Below are 20,103 nucleotides of genomic sequence, written 5' to 3' on the forward strand. Positions count from 1 at the left end.
TATCAATTAAACTAAAAAGTTTTCTATCCAATTAATACTTTATTTTAATAAAAGTAGGACTTAAAATGCGAATTCACTTTAAATATTCATAGTAGGGATTTGGGGCACTGTGGGGATTTTATTTTTGGCTTTTCACATGGTGTCCATCATGAAAACAAACTACCCAATTTACTTTTAGTTCATTTCTTCCTGGTTTCATCTTCCAGTTCACATGGTCTAGTATAACATAACTATACCTGGATCAAACACAGCTTCCTAAAAGAATTGTTTCCAATGAATTTGGGGAAAAAAAAAAAATTCAAATTACTTTAAACTTTGTACCATACTGCTTTTACCTTCAGTATCTTTTGAATCCTAACACTAATCTTTCAATCGTACTACAAACATATTTTTCCAAGTGTTTGTTCCATAGAATAAAATATAGATTAGTCACCTGCATACTTGTCCTACTAATAGCTACCCGAATTTCTAGTATTTTCAAAGTCTTACACAGCTGGTGGAGTTAGCCAAAACACTTCTCTTTCCAAGGGCATTCCAGTAGCTAGTGTTAATTGTCAGTGGTATGGCAAGCTAAATACAGCTTTCAGCGGGGATTGCAGGAGTATAACTTCAAGGATTTTAGTCCACCATGGCTATGCTAGACTTTGGAGCCTGAAGCCCTGGTCAACCTAGATCTCCTGGAGCATCCTACAGCTTTTTCCTAGCCTGCCTGTCCAGCTCTTCTGAACAGAAACGGGGGAAGACATGCGAGGGTCTCGTCTTGCCAAGCAGCTGGGAAGTCATCCAGACACAGGAGCTGGGAAGCAGTGTGAGAACATTAGTAGAGACGTGACCTGTGTTAAACATAAATTATCCAACCAGCTTCTTCTGCCCTTGCTAATATAAGCAACAGGTTATATGAACTCAAAATCCCATCAAAAAGTGTATATAAAAAGCGCTTGTGTCAACTGGGAGTCAAGGTCTTCAATTATTTAAAACAGATGTTTATAATTCTACCAAGTAAATATATGAATTTTGTGTTGACTGCTCGGAAGGTGTAGGTCTTTAACCACTGCAGCTAAATTCCTTACAGGTTGTCCAGGAATACTCTCAGGTCTGTAATTGCCAGCATTTTGTTAGTTTGCCAAAGTGTTAACAGTGTTAATATTTCATTTTTTACAGTTGATGAGGGGATGATGTTTTAAGTTTAATTCTACAGGCTGAAAAAAACCCTTTCAAAAACATTTTTTTCAGTTAAAATATTGAGGGCAATCACTATTAAGCCTACAGAAGTTGCTATGAATTTTGGTATTAGCGCCAACTGGCTACAGGAATAGTCTCCTAGGAGTCTCCAGATGGCTTCCAAATGGAATATAATTTCTGAGAAACAGACTGGGCTTCTGTATGGCAGAAACGAGCATTTCAAGTACATAAGCTAACCATTAACAGAGCTATTAAACCTAATGCAACAGTAGTAGAAAAGAACTAGAAAATTTTTTTCTTTTTGTAAAAAAGATCAATTTCCACACTATATTCTATATATAAATACAGGAATTTATACAACCAGTAAGGATCTTCTATTGATAATTACCAAATAATGCTTTATTAATCCTGCTGACCCTACCATTCATCTCTGAAGAGGCAGCAGAGATGTTTTAAGTCCTGTCCAAACTCCTCAGCTTCCTCAAGTCATCAAAAACTCCTCCTTTTACGTAAGACAGCAATACAGTCATGTACAGTTCCTGCAAACATTAAATCTTCGCAGTTAGAATAAGCAGCATCAAACCTGGATGATATGAAAATCATACCACAAAACATACACTCTATGAAAACAGAATCAAAAAAATGGGTGAGCCCGTGGTATAAATGTAACACTCAGGACGCTGCAGTTGAGAGGTACTTATGTTATTGGGGTGAAAAAATAAATTTATAATTATGTACTTTTCTGTGGCTCTCACACGAGTGACAAGATGATTTCCTGGTTGTAAGCTAAATATATTGCTCCAGCTCGGTTATCCTCAACAATATACATCACTTGTGACTTCAGCTTTCACAAAGACTTTTTGCAATGCTAATTATTCGTTACCAGAGCTGTCAAACTTATATGCAAGAACATAATACTTAGAGGCACAGAGAGAACAATGGAGAACCAGTAGTAAACATTAGTAATGCAATCATTAATAGGAAGCATCGAGCAAAATGGAATCACTGCGGGGGTTTTTGTCTTACATGTCCATTGTGGAATTATCTATGTGTAATACGTAGTTTTACATCTATTTTTAAAGTAGGACTATGGAACATCCTCTCATATTTGCTTTATGTATTAGTTTTCCATTACATGTGAAAAAGGTCTCCTGCCAGTCTTCCCAAAAGGAAGACTAGATGCATTGAAAAACACTGATAATTTTACCCTTGAAATAAGATCTGTTCATTACGAAGGCATTATGAAATTTTCATTAAGTGAATTAGCATCGCTGAGTTCAATTAAAAACTCAAAACTGGCAGGTTATCTATTTCTCTACAAAAAGCATAGGAAAATATGAAATGGGCCATTATAAAAAAACCAGTTGTTCTTGTTCGCATTACAGTTATACAACATTGCAGTATGAATTTCTTTGGGCAGGAATGGAGAGAGAAAGATGATTTCTATTTATTATTTACAGGACCAAGCATGTTTACTCCAGTCCCAAAGTAAGAAATACTGGATTGAAATAGTCTGGGAGGGTTTTTGATCACACACTTTACATTTTACTGTTCTTCCAAGTTTAAAATATTTTTCTTTGAAAGAAAGAGATGTTCAAGAGAAAAAATAGTGGTTAAGGGGAAATACATAAAAATGTATCATAAGGAAAATTTGCAATTGCCATCATATAAAAAATTTCATTTTTGAACAAGTTTTTTCTTTAAAGTATTGTAAAAAAACCCCAACACCTGCAACCACGAGTTTGCCTGATTTCATTCAGTTTCTAAGAAGGAGGCATTAGGCATTATAAAGGCAACACTTGCATGACCCAAATCAGAGGTTGCTACAGCAATTGAATACAGTGAACTGGAAAAATCCTATTCAAAAATGACAAAACAGAAACATGCTCTTAGCAATCTGCTGCCATTTTAAAACATGCATTTCTCCTCTTCCTCTTCCTGAGGTGTAGGGCATTTCACCTATATGAATACCAGCCACTTCAAAAAAATGCCAATTGCTCTATATTCCTTTCAGATTTTAAGGTATGCTGACTGACCACGGAAATTAAGAGTATTCGACTAGGGGCAAAAAATTCATCCAGTAAACTTTGTATAGTGATTTTTTGTCTTGATGAATCTGGCATGTTGAATCGGGCGCCACAAGATCTATTGGGATAACTTGTTTTCTAAAAAACTAACTACTTTTAGGGGATGTGTTTACCTTATTTTCGTTGAAATATTGGGATGTATGCTTTGAAGCACTTTAAACATCAGGATTAAATTATAAAGAATTCAGTTCATTAAAAAGGTAGCTATGTATGTCCTTAGTTCTAGGAGCTGGGACTTTTACAGCAGTAAGGAAAAAAAAAACAATACTTGGAAATTACAATAATCATGAGATAGTAACACTGTGTTCAAAAGTCTTTCTGTAGAAAAGCCACATCACTAAACACAGTTACGACCCATGACCTCGGCAGAGAAACCCTGTAAAATATTTTGAGCCTCCTTGTCAGACGCATTTGGATTTGATAGCCAACACTAGTCTAAGGCAGAGAGTTGCATAAAATTTGCTCTCCTGGGCATCTAATAAATACAGCATAAATGATGCTTACAATTTTTTTCCTACTTGCACGTTTAAAAAAACTTCTGCTTAGGACAATCAAAGTTAAATTCTTTGGTGGTCATTTAAAAAAAATGAACTATACAAAGACAAGTGATCAGTTGTCCTATACTGAGGTAATTTGAGGAGTGCCATAGGAACGTTGCATTACAAACACCACTTGCCTATTTTCCCTTGCATAAAAGCAGCTCCCATTTTTTAATATACTCAGCGCAGACCTCTACAGCGACCTGAAGAGATCCTGTTCCATAGCCCATCTTAACACACTGCATACAGCAAGGCTGAAAGTTGTAAAGAGAGTGTATCCTACAATCAGGAAAGCAAAGAAAGTTCTTCCATGTATTATGTCCTTGAATCGACCAGGAAGATTAACGACGTAGTCTACTGTAACATCGATATATTAGAATGCTGCCACACATCAAAATATAGCATAGCTTACGGAGAACAAAGAGAAAAGGAAATGTAACTTGCGAAGATTTGACGGATGCCATCTGAACATTATTAAAGGGGTCAATGTCAAGTACATTAAAAAAAATATATAATCTTTCCATTGTTTGCATATGCTTTTCATATAACAGCATGAAAATCATGTCACTTGGTAAAGGGATTTTGGTTTGTTTTTTATGGAAAACCTAATGGAACACAGCCTTTTACTTTTGTTTGTTTACCAGAATAATCAATTATGTCCACAGAGCTCCCAGAGTGGTGCTTGTTGAACCTACAGCAGCAAGAGCACATAGTACTATAATTGGATATAAACAAAGCCTATTTTGCTCCTTTTGAATTTTTTTTGCAATAAAACAATGAGGGGAATAGATTTTACTTTCCAAGAGACGATTCCCCTCTACTTTCCAAGGGACGACTCTCATCATGCTCATGAGAAAGGGAGGGCAAAACCAGGATGCAGTACTTGACGTTGGCCCCTTTAAACGGGGAAAATAAGCTTTGGAAGAAACAAACGAAACCTTACTCTGCTGCCTACCAGGAAAACATAAATAGATATTAAGATACTCTTTAATCTGTAAGAAATGTCAAACCTACTCGATTAAGGAAAAGTCAAGTGTTCCTCATGCCGCAATGACGCATTGTTAGGAACAGCAAGGAGAAAGCGATTCTGTGCAAGTTTTCTGGCAGGTGGTGCAATATCATCTCATCTCAAACATTTGAGTAGGTTTTTTTGTAGATATATGCAAATTATTTTTCTACTAGATTAACATTTTTGTGAAAAATTAACCAGGAAATTCAATTATGAAGCTATGCTTTGTTTAAGTAAACTGTAAATAACCTTACAAGTTCTGGTCTAACGCAATTTCTAAACAAAGATGTTTTTCATTTTTTAACCTGTTTACACTCATGGATTACTATCTTGCACGTGATTCATCTTTGCATGCATAGTGTAAAACCTTAGAGTTTGTTTTTTAAATTTTTATGATCTACTGATGTAGGAGTGCTGACAAGAAACAAATTGATGACTTTGTAAAGAAACGCATACAGAGACATTTTTAAATTAATAGTAAGTTAGTAATGAGTAAAAGCTTACCCCACAAAAATCAAATCAGCTGCTACATTTTAAAACTCTTCCTATGTATGATAACTAACATGAATTTTCCTGTAAAAATTTTTCATTAATCTTTCAACCTGCTTTTTGAATAATAGAATAAATAAAACCATTAGTGCCTAAAAATTCAAATATGCTACAGATGTTTAAGATAACTGAATAACTACATTAAAATGCACCATGAGAAAATTCTTTATCATTTTCCATGCAGGAAGCCAATTGATATTTTTGTGAGGTACCGGTCTTTCAAAAATACTCATAAGTTAGTTACCTGATATACCTTCTGTACATGGTATATTTAAAAATCTAACTGTACAGTGTTTCAATCATATATAATGCATATAATCTGCTGAATATGGCACAAATGCTAAGTTTCCACACCCACACATCCTCTGCCGTAGAACACATTTTAGGCATAAGACAACACTGAAGAATAGAAAAGTGCCTGAAACTGGAAAAAAAAAAAAAAGACACTCAAGTAGTAATAAATTAAATCTCATTCAAACTGATATAAAAGTTGTTCAAGTGTTTAAAGTATCAGATGTGTCATGCAACAGAACAACAGACGATTCAGGCAGGCACACCATGCATTATAGTTTGCATTCATGGTATCACAAGGTATCTCTCCCCCATTCTGCGTGGCCGGTGAGTGCTGGGTACCTGCGGCACTGCTAGGCTCACGTGTTGAACCACCAAAACCTCTCGGTCTCCTGCACGGGAGGTTTTATGAAGCTGTGCCTCGGAAGGATAACCGGATAACCTCATGCTGTACAGTGGTATCTTGCTGCAGTGTAAAGAGAGGCATACTGAGCTGCATGTAAGCAAAGCAATCATTTCTCGATTATATTTTCCAGTCAGTGCAGTTCACCATAAACCAATCGATTTACCAAAATGTGCTTATCTGAACTGGCCAAGTTTGCACACCAAGAAAACGTCTTCACAGAACATACCACCTTTTCTTTTTTTTTTTGGCACAAATCCTTTTGTACGCTTGCAGCAAGCTCTTCACCATACAAGAATTCAGAGATACTAGCCTGTACAAACACACCGGTGCTTATTCTTCCATAGAGTAAACTACAAAGACAGCTAAGTGCCTGCAACAGCTTTGCTTCTCCAGCAACTTTCCCTTCGCTCTCTAGGGAGAGCACCAGCATAATCACACTTCAGACAAAGGGGTGTTCTTGCCGAGCTCTTTAATTCCCTGGAGAATTCGCTTCATATGACCCACTTTCGTTATCCCCAGGTCCTACAGAAATTAAAAAAAAAAAAAAAAAAAGAAGAAAAGAAAAAAAGAGAAAAAGAAGAAAGTTTATTTAGAGAAAAGGAAAAAAAACCCAACCCATTGATTATGATCTAACCATGCAACAAATGTCTAGAAATGTGCTCGCTGCAATCAACGATAACTGGAAAAGATTCTATGGCACTAGCAAGTGTTGCCTAACAAAAAAATTGCTTAGAGCATACAATGAACGCCTCTCTGTCTTGCAGACAGAAAATTACTTACCTGCAATAACGACAACCCAAGGCGCTGCAATATCTGTCAAAAACATCTTTCACTTGACTTCTAAGTACAAAAACCTTTCACAATTTCTGGCAACAAAAGAACAATCTCCCCCTCCTCTCTAATACAGGAATCAAATGCTTGGTAGGATGTGATGGATTAGAGCTTCTGTCCAGCAATGTCACTTGATCTGAGGCCCTGTGATGTCTGTTTTAATCAACAAACGCACACATCCCCAGTTTCTCAAGGGAAAGTGGATGTAACGGCTACAGACATGTAGGACAACTTCCCTTTAGAGAGCAATAGAAAAGGTAAGCATTTGTTTTTCATTCCAAAAAGCTTACGTCACCTAACATGGATCTTCTCGATTAGAGAGCTGTAAGAAAAATTCTCAGAAACATGACAGTCACGTCCCAAAGGAAAACGTAAAAAGCACAAGCGTAAATCTCCTTGTAGCCACCACTAGAGCAATCACATCAGTTGAAATGTTTCTAATATTAGTTTCCGGGACCCATCTCCGTACAAGTGACAACAGACAAGAAATTTTTGCAGCAAACCTCTTCCAGCATTAATAACAGCTTTAGCAGCATCCTTTTTCAATTTGACTGGTCCAATGGTCAGAGGAGCCGCTGTGCTAATGATGCCCAACTGCACTAATGAATTTTCAGCTCAGTTTGGTGGAAATCTGCTTCCCTTACCTGTAAAATCCAGCTTTGAAAAACTCTTTAAAATCCTTGTGTTAGTGATGTTGAGCAAGTGGCAGATTCAAACACTAGTTATTTGTAGAATAAACCTTATATAAGTAGATTGTGATTAAATACAAAAACCTTAGAAAAGTTTCACTACCTAGTTTTCTGAAATAGAAATCCTTTCGTTTTACTAGGAAGATTTTCCATTACGAAGACATTAAAAGGAAGGGAGTATCATTAAGCAGCTTGAAATAATTACCCTCATACAGAGTGAAAAATGAAACCATATATAATATTCTGTACATACTCTATGCAAAGACTGTATCTACCTTTCTACAGCCACAGAAACCTCAGAAAATCTACACTTTATATTACTTCAAAGTGTTAGCATGCAATTAATTTTCTCCATTTCTCCAAAGGAAGAAAGAGATGGTAAGTTGGGCATGAGTTAATTATTTTATTGTAAATGTAGCACAGCACAGATTAAACAGGTGGATTAATTTTCAGAGAGTCAAGATTGAATTCTGGTTATGTTAGAGATAAAAAAAAAACCCTGGTTGTTTCTTCAGTTGAAAACTGTCAGTACTATAAACACATGACCATCCTTTACAGCACTTTGGCACAAAGGTGTCAGCATGAAAGAGTTCAAGATATGTTCATAAAAGTCCCCAAATCAAGTGCTGTTCATAAAACTATCTGAAGAAAAACTGATTTTCCACATCACATCAATTTATATTTTGTTTCTGCTAATGGTCATCTCACTTATAAAAAAAATGTAGTACTAATTTTTAAGTTAATAGAATTGATGTAGGTAGTAGTTGTTAAACTCGTCCCACAATGACAGTAATATTTATCATTTTAGATTTAGAGAATATTTTCTTTTTTATACTAAACTTAATTTTCCAATGAATCGAAAGTACACACAACTATTGAGACTACTGAAATAGCCTAGTTGTTATGTGGAGGAAATCCTACATAAGGAAAAACCCGTGAGGATATTTTCCAAACCACGAGAAGCCACACTGTTAAAGGTTAAGAACTTGCAAATTCTTCAGAACAAACATTTTTCATGAGTAGAGCTTCTGTTGGATAAGCAACATAGTGAGATGCTGCCAGTCTTCTAAGATCAGAGGAAAGAATCATATTATGAGATTCCCAGAAAACTCAGCTACTTTTTCCACCAACCTTTACAAAGTATCGTTAACAACACCTATGTTTCAGAGGCAAGAGGTTTTGGTTTTCTTTCTGTTCCAGTTGAAGTTGCTGTAATGTAGATCAGAACAGCAAGTCTCAAGAGCCTCATCACAATTTTTGGGACCCTTTTGATAAATTCTGCCATGTTTCCAGGGGAAAAAAAAACCAACCAACAAGATAAACTCTGAATTTTTATGCTTGTGTAATAGTTCGGTTTGGAGGAAATTAAAATTTATACATTCGTGACACTAGATGCTATCTAGTATTCTCAGTTTACTACTGATGGAGGAAAGTTTGCAGAAATTCTCTCATCTCAGACTAAACCAGCAGCATATCATGCATCATACAAAAAGCAAGATCCCCAAAGATGTCTGCATTTTTGTGCATGCATGAGTTTCATCATGATCTATATAATCTGTCCATATCTAATGAACAAAAATTCAAATTGACTAAAATATGGTTTTGAAGACAAGACGCTAGCCAGAGTTTGAGGAAGAAAATGGTCCTTCTTTTTCCCCAGCTATGGCCTTAAAACTACAGGATCACCTCTCCTTCTGCTCTCCCAACCCACTTTGCCATCTCTAGGCCTTCAGCAGGTAGGGCTCAAAAAATTCTCAAAAAGAAAAAGGAAAGTTGGGCAAGAAAAAGCTGATGAAAATTCTTGCAACAGTTTTCAGGAGTTCCTTGTCTGCATTATATTATGGTGATTGCCTGTCTGCTTAGCCAAGAACTCATTTATTCCAGGTTTGCCCCACAGATTTTGGCCAAGCATACCACCAATGTGATACTACCAAACAATTTATATAAACACCCCTTAATATTAACATCTTCCAGATGAGAAACCTACCCTACTTGCATTCCCAGTGTCAAAAGCCATCTAGCATGCCCGAAGTCTGACAGATCTTACAATACATTTTAAATGCAAACATGCTACTGTGAAACACAGAGATGAAATGCCGCAGTCCTCAGCACAGACTTCAGCTTTACTGGCAGTGCTCATCAAGCTGACATGAGGCATGGAAACCCTCTCTCCAAAGAAACCAACATTGCTATGGAGCTCTAAGGAGATGTCACCCTAGTCCTACCAAATGTGTTGCAGTTCTGATTATTACTAAGTTGTGTGCATAGGAACAAGCTTATCAATGCTAAGATGCCAGTATTTATTTCAGAAAAATGAGAGTCTAGTTTTGAATGAGTTTGCTTGTAAAAGAAGGTTAAAAAAAATCACGACAAGCTTTCTTTCTACAGTTTCTACAGCACAGTTCACAATTCACTGCCCAGCCTTTCCTCAAGGGAAAGATAATCACATGGGTGTAAAAGTCTAAGATTCCCCTAAATGAAATCAGGCATAGGAGGCTGGAAAAAGGGTATTACTGCAGGGGCTGGGTGGAGAGAAGTATCTGGTTCCTCTTGGAGGTGTTCTCCATTTGCCAGTTGCCACACACAGAGCTAACCGAGAATGGGATCCACAAGTTATGCAGAAATATAATTAGAGGTGTCCAATTCTTCAGTCAACGTATTGATCTATTTCAGTGATGAATGCAAAGGAAAAGAGTTTCATCAAATCCTTTTCTGTACTGCTTTTCATCTCTACTTTTGACCACAGAAAGAAAGGTGGGCCCAGAAGATTCAATTAAAACAGGCAACGATTTTTCCTGTTGTTGACATGAGAGGTAATAGAGGTAAATCTATTGCACATGACTTAAGAGCTTGTGAATCAATGGCAAGCCCATTTAGCTTGGCTGGAAGCACCAGCCTTGCACTGGAGGAGAGGCTGTAGACAGATTATAGCTCTCAAGAGCGCTGAAGACTCATCTGCACACCTCGATAGCCAAAGGGAGGAAAAATTAACAGGGCAGCTTGTGACGTGTTCCTCATTTCCTAGGTACCACATTACACATCTTGACACCAATTCAGGTCACTGGTCAGAAAACTGCAGGCTCCCTGAGCCATCCTTAATTGGCTCCCTGCAGACATCGTGCCCCATATGTGACAAACAGGATGAACGTTAAACTCTGCTATTTAAATTCAGCATTGCTACATAGAGCGCAAGCCGTGCTTGGCCAAAAGCCTGGCCTACCTTACGAACAGCACTGCCCTGGAAGCTCTCAGCTCTGCTAACGAGCAGATGGGGCAATTCTAGAGCAAGACTTCTGCTAGCACAGAACATACCCTTGGAAATTTGCGTAGAACGAATCCTCGTCCAGCTATGCTGAGCCATTTAAAACCTCATATTTGCTTTCAGGCAGCACTAGATAGAGGGGACAGTAAAAGTCTGTCTTTCTGTAGGCTCTAAGACAAGCTTTTACATATTTCAGAGCATAGGCCTTTGTGATGGGGTTTTATTTATGCTGAATCAGCATGAGTCTTAGCAACAGGGATAACAGGTTGATGATTACCCTGCTGCAGATATTTACTTGGTTGAAGTGCCAGCCTTCTGGGCATGCAGTCAAATTGGTACCTATCAGAAACGAGGCATGGCCAGAAGCCATGTCTAGTTTAACACTGATCTTACCCACCATCATTTATTCCAACAAATTTGACATCTTGATTTTTTTTTAAAGATTTCTTAACATTTTAGCAAACCTATGCATTGTGTGATGCTGAGTTTCCCAGCTAAGTTTTAAATTTGTTCAGTGCCCATTCAGAACAGGGATTTGCAACATCCATCACTGGAACACTGTGGTGGATTGCTTGGACAGTTTTCTATTTCCAAATTTTTGCAGGGAGGGACTGTCCTGAAACTATCCCTCCATGTCAGGAACTATCCTGAAAGAAAGGAATTTAACTTCCATGGAAAGAAGCTTAGGTGATCTAATACCAAAGGGTAAAATAACACACAACAGCCAAATAGATCATCTCAAACACAGCTATCTTTAGCAGCTGCATTCTACTGCAACAGTCATGCAATGTGAGCGCTACCATACAACATCAGGATTTCATACTATGTAAGAAACTTTACAAAAAATGGCACGTTTGTATGAAAGTATTGCCTCTGTCTGGAGCCTACTGCGCTGTGGCTAGAGCAATGACTTGCACTCTAAATGTGAATGTTTGCGATTTATACAATATCCTATTTCTTCTCTTACGTGCTAAAAGCAGTTGCAAAACACATTATCAAGAACTCATTACTACTGAGTTCCCGGAAAAAGTAATCTGACGAATCCCCAAAGATACAGCCTCTACATATAATGGATGCACTTAAGTCGTTCTTGAAAAAGACCAGCAAGCTCAAATAACAGCCTCAGACTGCTAGGTAACATTTCTCCCTGCAAAACTTATCAGTCTGACCTCAGAGGAAGAAAGTTTTACAATTTTGGAGACAAAGGAAGGTGCTCTTTTTTAAATCTATACAGCTGAAATTAGGCAGAGGTTGGTCAGGGATGAGAAAACCTATTGTGAAGGTCTATTTTGACACACAAACACCAATGCTATGTAAGTCCAATGCCGCAATTTATTAAGCTGCTTATCACTCTCACACCCACTATATCCAATATATACACAATAAATCACCTGAAGCAGATCAGCTGCTCGTAGCTGCTGACCTTGCAGTAGATAGATTCAAAATTATTATCACCACCTTGAACTGATTCATACTGATCCTGTTTAATGGAAACGATGAACTCTTGAAGATAACATTGTATTACACTGATGTCAGTAAGATATCAAACGTGCTTTTCCTATGCCTTCTGACATAAACTATAATGCTATCATTCTATATAACGTGCAAAAAAAGGAAATTTCGGATAACACAGATATTCTTGGTTGCAAGTACAAGTCAGCACTTCAGAAAATCAGGCCAAAGGACAGCGTGTATTAGTTTATTGCATATTTGCACAGTGTAAGCCAAGCTACAAGCACATAACAAGTGCAGGGAAAGAAGAAAAGTTGGTTGTTGTTTTGTCAAAGAAAATGGTCAATAGCAGAAAAGTAGCACAAAGGAAATACCTTAAGATCTCGCCTTTCCAGATGTAAAAGCTCAGAGCCTCGGATGTCATGGCTGATGAAGATTTCTTTGTACTCTCCCAAACTGAGCAGATCCAGCCAAGCAGCAACTTCATCTGTGCCCCATTTTTGAACTACCAAAGTTAAGAGCAAAACCCCCTTAATTTCTACATGCTCAAATGCATCACAAGCAAAGGTTAGGCCAAAGAGAGTGGAAAACAGAGTAGAATTGCCGTGCTAGCAAGGGGAAAGGTTAGAGGTGTCATTTCCACAAAAACTGACAATTTCCTTTTTACATGCAGGTTACAGGTTAGCAGTTAACATGAGAAAGTATCTAAACAAAGTTGGGGTTCTTTGCTTTGCAGCCATGCTTTCAGCTTTACTCCACTTTCTTCAGTAAAGCCTTTAAAACCTCATGTCCCAACAAATTCACATTACACCATCTTAGGATCAGTGACGCAAAGTCTGATGTTGTTCTGCTTTATACCATTAATTTATTAGTAGTCATCCAGGGAGAGGAGAAGCCTTCAAAAACTAATTAACATGTAAAATTAAAATATCAACCATACCTCAAATATAGCAATGGCAGCAAGCAAGTCCAGTTTTAATTAACATTTTCTAGTATTCTTAATTAATGCAACAAATATTCTTTAAGCTACTGTGTTACACAGGCCATTAATAAGCTCTCTGTAAAACATTGTTCTCTAAGGTTAGTTGCCCACATTAGTTCTAATAAGACCACATTTATTGAAAAAAAGATAGTTATGCTACTTATTGCTATAATTTTGCAACTTCATTCAATGCTGATTAGTTTTACAATGAAGTGAAATCTGAAGTCTAATCTGAAATCTAAAGTCTGATCAACACCTGCAAGATTTTGACCAACTGTCCATTAAAAAGACAAAGATGTAGAAACAGTTTTAGGACCATCTGATCACTGATTAACTCCTGGACATAATCTTAAGGAAGTAAGTTCATGGATAAGAGTGGGAAGAGAGGAGAGTGGAGTTTGTTCAACTTCTTCTAATTAAAAAATCAGTATTGACTATCATGCTTTTTGTTTGATTTGTCTCACTCGCTGAACTTAAAACCCATCTGAAATTTAAGAATAACTGGTTAATAAAACCAGTGTGATAAAAGCTATTGCGCACCTTCTGAAACTAACCTGAAAAACCTGAATTGGAGCTTCACAGGGAAATGATGTGTTTACCTACAACTTGTACTGCTATGAGTTAATCAAATGTAACCACAGCAAAGACACAGGTCCTTTCACACGATAAAACTACCTAAATATTTTCACAGTAGTTCTTTGGTTCACTTGGAAGTCTTGGGGTCCTACTGAATGCTTTCTAAATGTATTGAAAGAAATCTTCATCCTAATGGAGAAGCCAGTTAGCTCAGTTGCTTTTCACTTTGACTCTACTTTTAGGTAGAGTGCATCATTTCAGCTCTTACCAAAAAAACCCATAAAAATCACACTTTCCCCAAATGCTACTATTTTTCTTGTAATGTCAAAACACATACCAGGCTGAGGGCTGGTCTTATGCTTCTGAACTTTTTCTTTTTTAAACTTTGGCACTATGCGAAACACTGTACTTCTGTTGTTTCTTTTAGCATAATCCAGAGGGGGGTCCTGCATGAAAGAAGAGACATAGTTACCTTTAATTAACAGAAAACAACAGTGAAATTACATGCTTGAGATGGTAATTCATAGTTAACCTCAAAAACTAGCTCAGTTGCTTTTCACTTTGACTCTACTTTTAGGTAGAGTGCATCATTTCAGCTCTTACCAAAAAAACCCATAAAATCACACTTTCCCCAAATGCTACTATTTTTCTTGTAATGTCAAAACACATACCAGGCTGAGGGCTGGTCTTATGCTTCTGAACTTTTTCTTTTTTAAACTTTGGCACTATGCGAAACACTGTACTTCTGTTGTTTCTTTTAGCATAATCCAGAGGGGGGTCCTGCATGAAAGAAGAGACATAGTTACCTTTAATTAACAGAAAACAACAGTGAAATTACATGCTTGAGATGGTAATTCATAGTTAACCTCAAAAACTAAGACCAGATTTTACTTCCATAAAGAATAATTTCAGGATTTAACTCTATACTTGTTTCATTTATTAAATAACCATTCAAAACCTTTAAATTCACAAAAGGGAACAAAACACAAAAAAAAGCAACAAGCTTAGAAGCTTGTTCACAGCAGACAGAAATGATCCACCATCACTACTGAAATTGCCTCTCCAGATCATGAGGGATTCTAACTTACTCTTCCCTATCAAAAGAAATTAGAAACAAGAAGTATTAACCAAACTCACCTCATCATCATTTGGTTGAAAAACGTAATAAAGCCATGGTATCTCAGCAAGTTTTCTCAACTCTATTTCCACACTGTGCAAAGCATCAGACAGCAGCTCTTCATGGGGAGCTTCTAACTGCTGTTTATAAACAGGCCAGAAAAATAGTATTTTTAGTTTTGTTAACATATAGCATTTAGATCTAGATAGGTTGTTACCACACACAAACAGATGACTGCTTCATGGTGAGTGTAAACGAATGGTGAAAACAAATAAACTTACCAAATTAAATTTTCCTTCAGAGATGTGTCAGACCACCCTGACACTACACTTAGTATGGTCCCAACCACAAAGGGATGACTGAGGCAGCTGAGACTTTCGGTGCAGCCCAGCTGGACCTAGCTGTCAGTCACTGTCATCATTCACTGCACTCCTGAGTCTTCACAGAGCAAAAGTTATCTGATAACACCAATACTAGAACACACTAGAAGTGGAAACTACTAGCACAAGGGAGATAAAACCTGACCAGAAGAACAAGAGCCTGGAAAATTTTTGTATGAAAAGTGGTGTAAAAGAATTGAATAGATGGTAGTAAGCCTGAGTTATTATTTGCAAATGTCTTCATATGATAGATCACTCTCTCATGGTCAGGTAAGAGGAAATGGATCTTATCGAAGATGCTCCATTCCCAAAGGTCTTCCAGTGGTGATACAATACCTGCACTACCCCTTCTAAATAGGCAAGACATGGAGCGATAGCCACTGCTGCTGGCTGGGGGTGGGAAGAACGGGGACCAGGCATGGAAGAGGGACACGACTGCAGCCACAGGCGGGAGACAAAAAGCCAAAGACATCAGCAAAGGCCAAAGAGAAAAAGAAAGTGGTAGCAGTGTAAAAAGCTTAGGACTTGCTGACCTACGGGAATTTGGCTCCATCAACACTTTGAGAACCCCATGGAGGTACCAGTTTTCCTTAAAACCCTGGTCTGAAAACTTCTGCAGCTGTTGTGTGAGTCGAACCTGTGAGGAAGAGGTAAGGCAGGCCGCTGATCCCTGGCAAAGCTGTTTTGGGCTTATCAGGGGTTGCTGAAACACCATTTTGAGGTAAAGATTTGAATCCTGGAACGAGTTGCTTGGAATCACTAATAAAGCAATCTGAACAGCTATTTCTCTCTTTGAAGTAAAAGTAGTCCCAAAGCAGTGCCGAATATCCTTTTGAAAGGATCTAATTAAGTTGTATCCTAGTGAATGCATTTTTAAAATGGAGTTGTAAGAAAATCTTTGATCTCTAGTGCTGGAAAAAGATTTTGATGTTGTTGGAGTTTGGTGATAAATTACAAGCCCCCTTTAATTTATCCTACCTAACAAAAACTTCTTTCCTTTGCTTTAATAGTTTGCACATCATCACCTTTGAAAGGAGAGACATCTTTAGTAAGATATTGCTGTTTAGCATAGTAATACTGTAAATATAAGCTCCCTCTTGCTATCGTGTTCTTTTCTCTTCTAAAGCTCACAGAATTCAGTGCCAATAAGCAGACTCTGAGCTTTATTTGCCTTCCCTTTTTTTTCAGTTTGAACAGTTCAATTAATTTGGAGCACAGTGGAAGACCCACCTGTCTTTGAAGAAGTTAGAACTTTTCTCTCGTTTTCATTTTTTAAAATTATTTAACTATTTTATATAAATGAACGAAGAAAAGAGTTATCTCTTTCTCAACAAGCACTTATCTAATTGCTTGATTCTCAAAGGAAAACATTTTGCTTGGGGACAAAAAAACCTCTCATCTGATGGTGAGAAAGTGTATGCATTGGCAATATTGCTCCTGAAATAAACCCGAAACAATAGTGAAATTCTGGTAAAGGAAGAGTCAGCAATTTAGGGTAAATTCTCCTCCTACAACATCTTGGAGAAGCTTCTTATTTCCAAGATGGAAATTAACACTATGAATGAAACAATGAAAATAAAGGATTTTTTCAATTCCTTCCCAAAGGAAATTTTTAATATGAAAATATTTGATTTCAGTGGGCTCAGATAATTTCATTCAGTTGAAATGAAGCATTCTGTCATAATTCTCCCTTAATACGTTGGAAAACTGTAGTATATGCAACAAAGCCATCAATTTACTGCTATCAGGAGCTTTGATCACAAAAGAGAGGTGTGAGGGAGAATTGAAGAGGAAAAAAAAAAAGAGGAGGAAGATAGAAAGAAGGTCCATCTTTGTCAGAGAAAGATAATTTGGAGGACAGTGTATGATGGCAGCGGCTGATGCATCAAGCAACACCTTACATTTCATCTGTCTCTATTTTAATAGAGTGAGGGGCCAACATACATGTAGCTTCAGCATTTATAAAATACATGACAATAAGGTTAACCAGGGTGCCTTGTTATTGTGAGTGTGAAATACTGTTCTAAACAAGCATAATGTCAAATGAATGTAATGGACACCTCTGGAAGATTATCTCGGCATCTTTCAAACAGCCTTTTTATTAAAAAATGAGTTTGATGTAGACTCATTAAGACATTTGCACAGACCATAATGAGAAGCAGAAGCACAACATGTAAAAATCAGAAATGGACAAATGAATCAAATTAAGCTTTGGAGCCTAAACAAAGGACCCGTTCGACAACACAATGAGATCACAACTGGCTATAGAAAAGGTAATGTTTCAATGGGAAGGTTTCCATAATAACATTATTTCCAGACTGCCTTGATAAATTACACTAGTCCTAGTATGGCATCACCAACTTAAATCTTTTCTTCTAATTCCTCTTCCTAAACTATTTTAAAATTTAAACAAATTTCTCTGTTTTGATTCCCCATTCAATCTGAAATATGGGGGATTAGTAATAGCGATTTGAAAAAAAAACCAGCAGATATTTTTCCCTTTTCTTGGACAAAAACATCTAATGAACAACTTTCCCTTCTAAAAACTCGTAAAATAGATCATATGAGCCTAATCTTTGACTATTTCTAGAACTTATATGGTTATTAGCCTTTAGACCGTATTAACTTTTGGTTACTGTAGAATAGACCCGTACCATTTATCACTTGTGTAAAAAGGTATCTGAACCTGCACCAGTAAGTTTCATATGATAACTCAGCTAAATGAAAACATTCCTATTTATATCCATTTTTAATTATAACACTTAAATAAACAGTAAGTTAGTAATAAATCTGCTTTTGAATCCAAAGAAAATGTAACTGTTCCTACTGAGTATCTTCTTAATATAAAAGTGGACCAGCAGAGAAAACCTGACATCTTTCTTCTCTTCACAGTGTCACATGTAGAAATTTTCTAATTATACATCAAGGTACAACAATTCTTGAGCAGTCTTCATCATTTTAGGCACAGAAACACTAGCCAAAGAAAAAGATGCAAAGTCTTCAGTACCATCAGAGGTCTACTGAACACTTACCAGTTAAAGGTTATAAAATAATTCCTGACAGGTGTTAGAACAAGGGTGAGATTTACTTGCCCAGATTAGATCTGTAGAAGTTGAATGTATGAGTCTGAACAGCTCTCACCCCAGGTTCTCTTTAAACTCTGAAGATGGACACATAATAGAACTCCGAAAGTTCTCTTAAATGCTAAACCTCCAGAAGATGATTTATCTTTTTCTAAGATAGGCCTCTAAGACAGTTGAGTGTGAATCAGCCTCAGCAGGGATACTTATTTCTCTTCATTGACTACTAAAAAGAAGAGCCCAGGCAATGACCTTTTAGATATCTGAAGTGAGGTAAAATGGATGCCAACCTAGGACAAGAATTCATAACTCATTGTGATCCAAACCACAAATGCAGTGTAATATCCTCCAATTGGCCTTACAAAGCTTCTTGTAGCAGGTCATAAATCCTGTGTCAATTTAAAAAATCAGCAAAGAACAAATCACAGATAATCTGAATGAGGGAATAAAACTATGTATTTTGTCACCTTACCAAAGGAACTCTTCCTACTAGCAGAGATTCAGTTTCATTATGCAGGGCCTTCACATTGACAGCTATCTCCATGGCAGTGTTTCTGGTAAGGCTCTGGGGAATAAGAAGCATAAAAATTATTTGAAGTGATGCAAGTCAAACTGCAAATAAGTACTTTGGGCTTACAGCAGAGATCTTAAGCATCTTCTCCTAGGAGAAATACATCAATTTAGCTCTACACTGACAACTTCTTCAGCACTGAGAATAGAAAACAAAAATGTAGTATCTATTTACTGTCTTTTCCCCAACTTCATTTAATATGACCTTATACAATCCTGAAGATCATCAAGTGACCAGCCACCTGTGATATGAATCTACGATTTCTATGGATGACAAAGGCCAGCAGAAAAGTTGTGGGCCTCATTTAGTAACAACTGTTGATCCGAATTGTTCACCTTATCCTTAGAAGAAGTAAGCTGCTAGCTGTATTTTAAGAAGCAAAGGTTAACTAATGTATTTACCATATGTAAATTTAGGTTAGATATAGGCAGCCTCTACCTAATTAATCTTTTTGGGGTCCAATCCTTGAAAACACCCAGATTGTCTAAGTGTGAAGAGAGAAACCAGGAAACTCATTTCCCCTCACCCCCTTTGCATTCTCTGCATAGCACTTGGATAACAATTAAGCATGAAAATGCCTATGAATGCATCCACAGGAATTGACCTGTACGTAGTAACAGCATTTGTTCAGCCTTTGTCATGCCTCCACTCTGTGTCTGGGGACATGCCTACACAGTTGTCTGCAAGCAGATGTGAGCTTACTTGGCCTATTGTTTTTGTTGTTTGCTGACATGAGTTTGATTTATTCATGCTCAGAGCTACATTAGTACACCGCCTCACTTGATTTAATAAGCACTGCTGCATCACTTCAGGATGAGCACCCCTGGCTGTGGACCTCCGTTGCAGATGGAGCGAATTCTTGGCTGCTTCCGAAAGGCAACAGACATACCCTTACCGTGCCCCTAATCCAAACTCCCTATCTCCCTTTTGACTGCTCATTCCCCCCTGCAACACCACCCAGAAGGTCTGCATTTTAAGTGTCATTAATGTCCCTTTCTAATGTCCCACATTCACAAAAGAGAGTACCAGGTGGGGAGTTTCTGCACTGATAAATGCAGAAACTGCATCTTCTGCCTTGTCAGATATCATATTGATCTAAC

The 20,103-nt window shown here is 37.3% G+C and overlaps 1 protein-coding gene across 1 annotated transcript in view; it reads right to left on the reverse strand.

The window, feature by feature from the left end:
* Nucleotides 1-13: 13 nt before the first annotated feature.
* The window catches only part of DGKH (diacylglycerol kinase, eta), an 83,890-nt gene continuing 63,800 nt past the window's right edge, over nucleotides 14-20,103 (reverse strand). Inside the window, exons 25-29 of the mRNA XM_009322839.1 lie at nucleotides 18,905-18,997; nucleotides 14,993-15,112; nucleotides 14,527-14,635; nucleotides 12,672-12,802; nucleotides 14-6,585 (exon numbers count right to left, since the gene is read on the reverse strand). Coding sequence (XP_009321114.1) covers nucleotides 6,496-6,585; nucleotides 12,672-12,802; nucleotides 14,527-14,635; nucleotides 14,993-15,112; nucleotides 18,905-18,997 — 543 coding nt within the window. The 3' untranslated portion in view covers nucleotides 14-6,495. The remainder of the gene's footprint in view (nucleotides 6,586-12,671; nucleotides 12,803-14,526; nucleotides 14,636-14,992; nucleotides 15,113-18,904; nucleotides 18,998-20,103) is intronic.

The sequence above is a fragment of the Pygoscelis adeliae genome, unplaced genomic scaffold, assembly GCF_000699105.1.
Source record: "Pygoscelis adeliae isolate BGI_AS28 unplaced genomic scaffold, ASM69910v1 Scaffold74, whole genome shotgun sequence".
NCBI classification, from domain to species: domain Eukaryota; kingdom Metazoa; phylum Chordata; class Aves; order Sphenisciformes; family Spheniscidae; genus Pygoscelis; species Pygoscelis adeliae.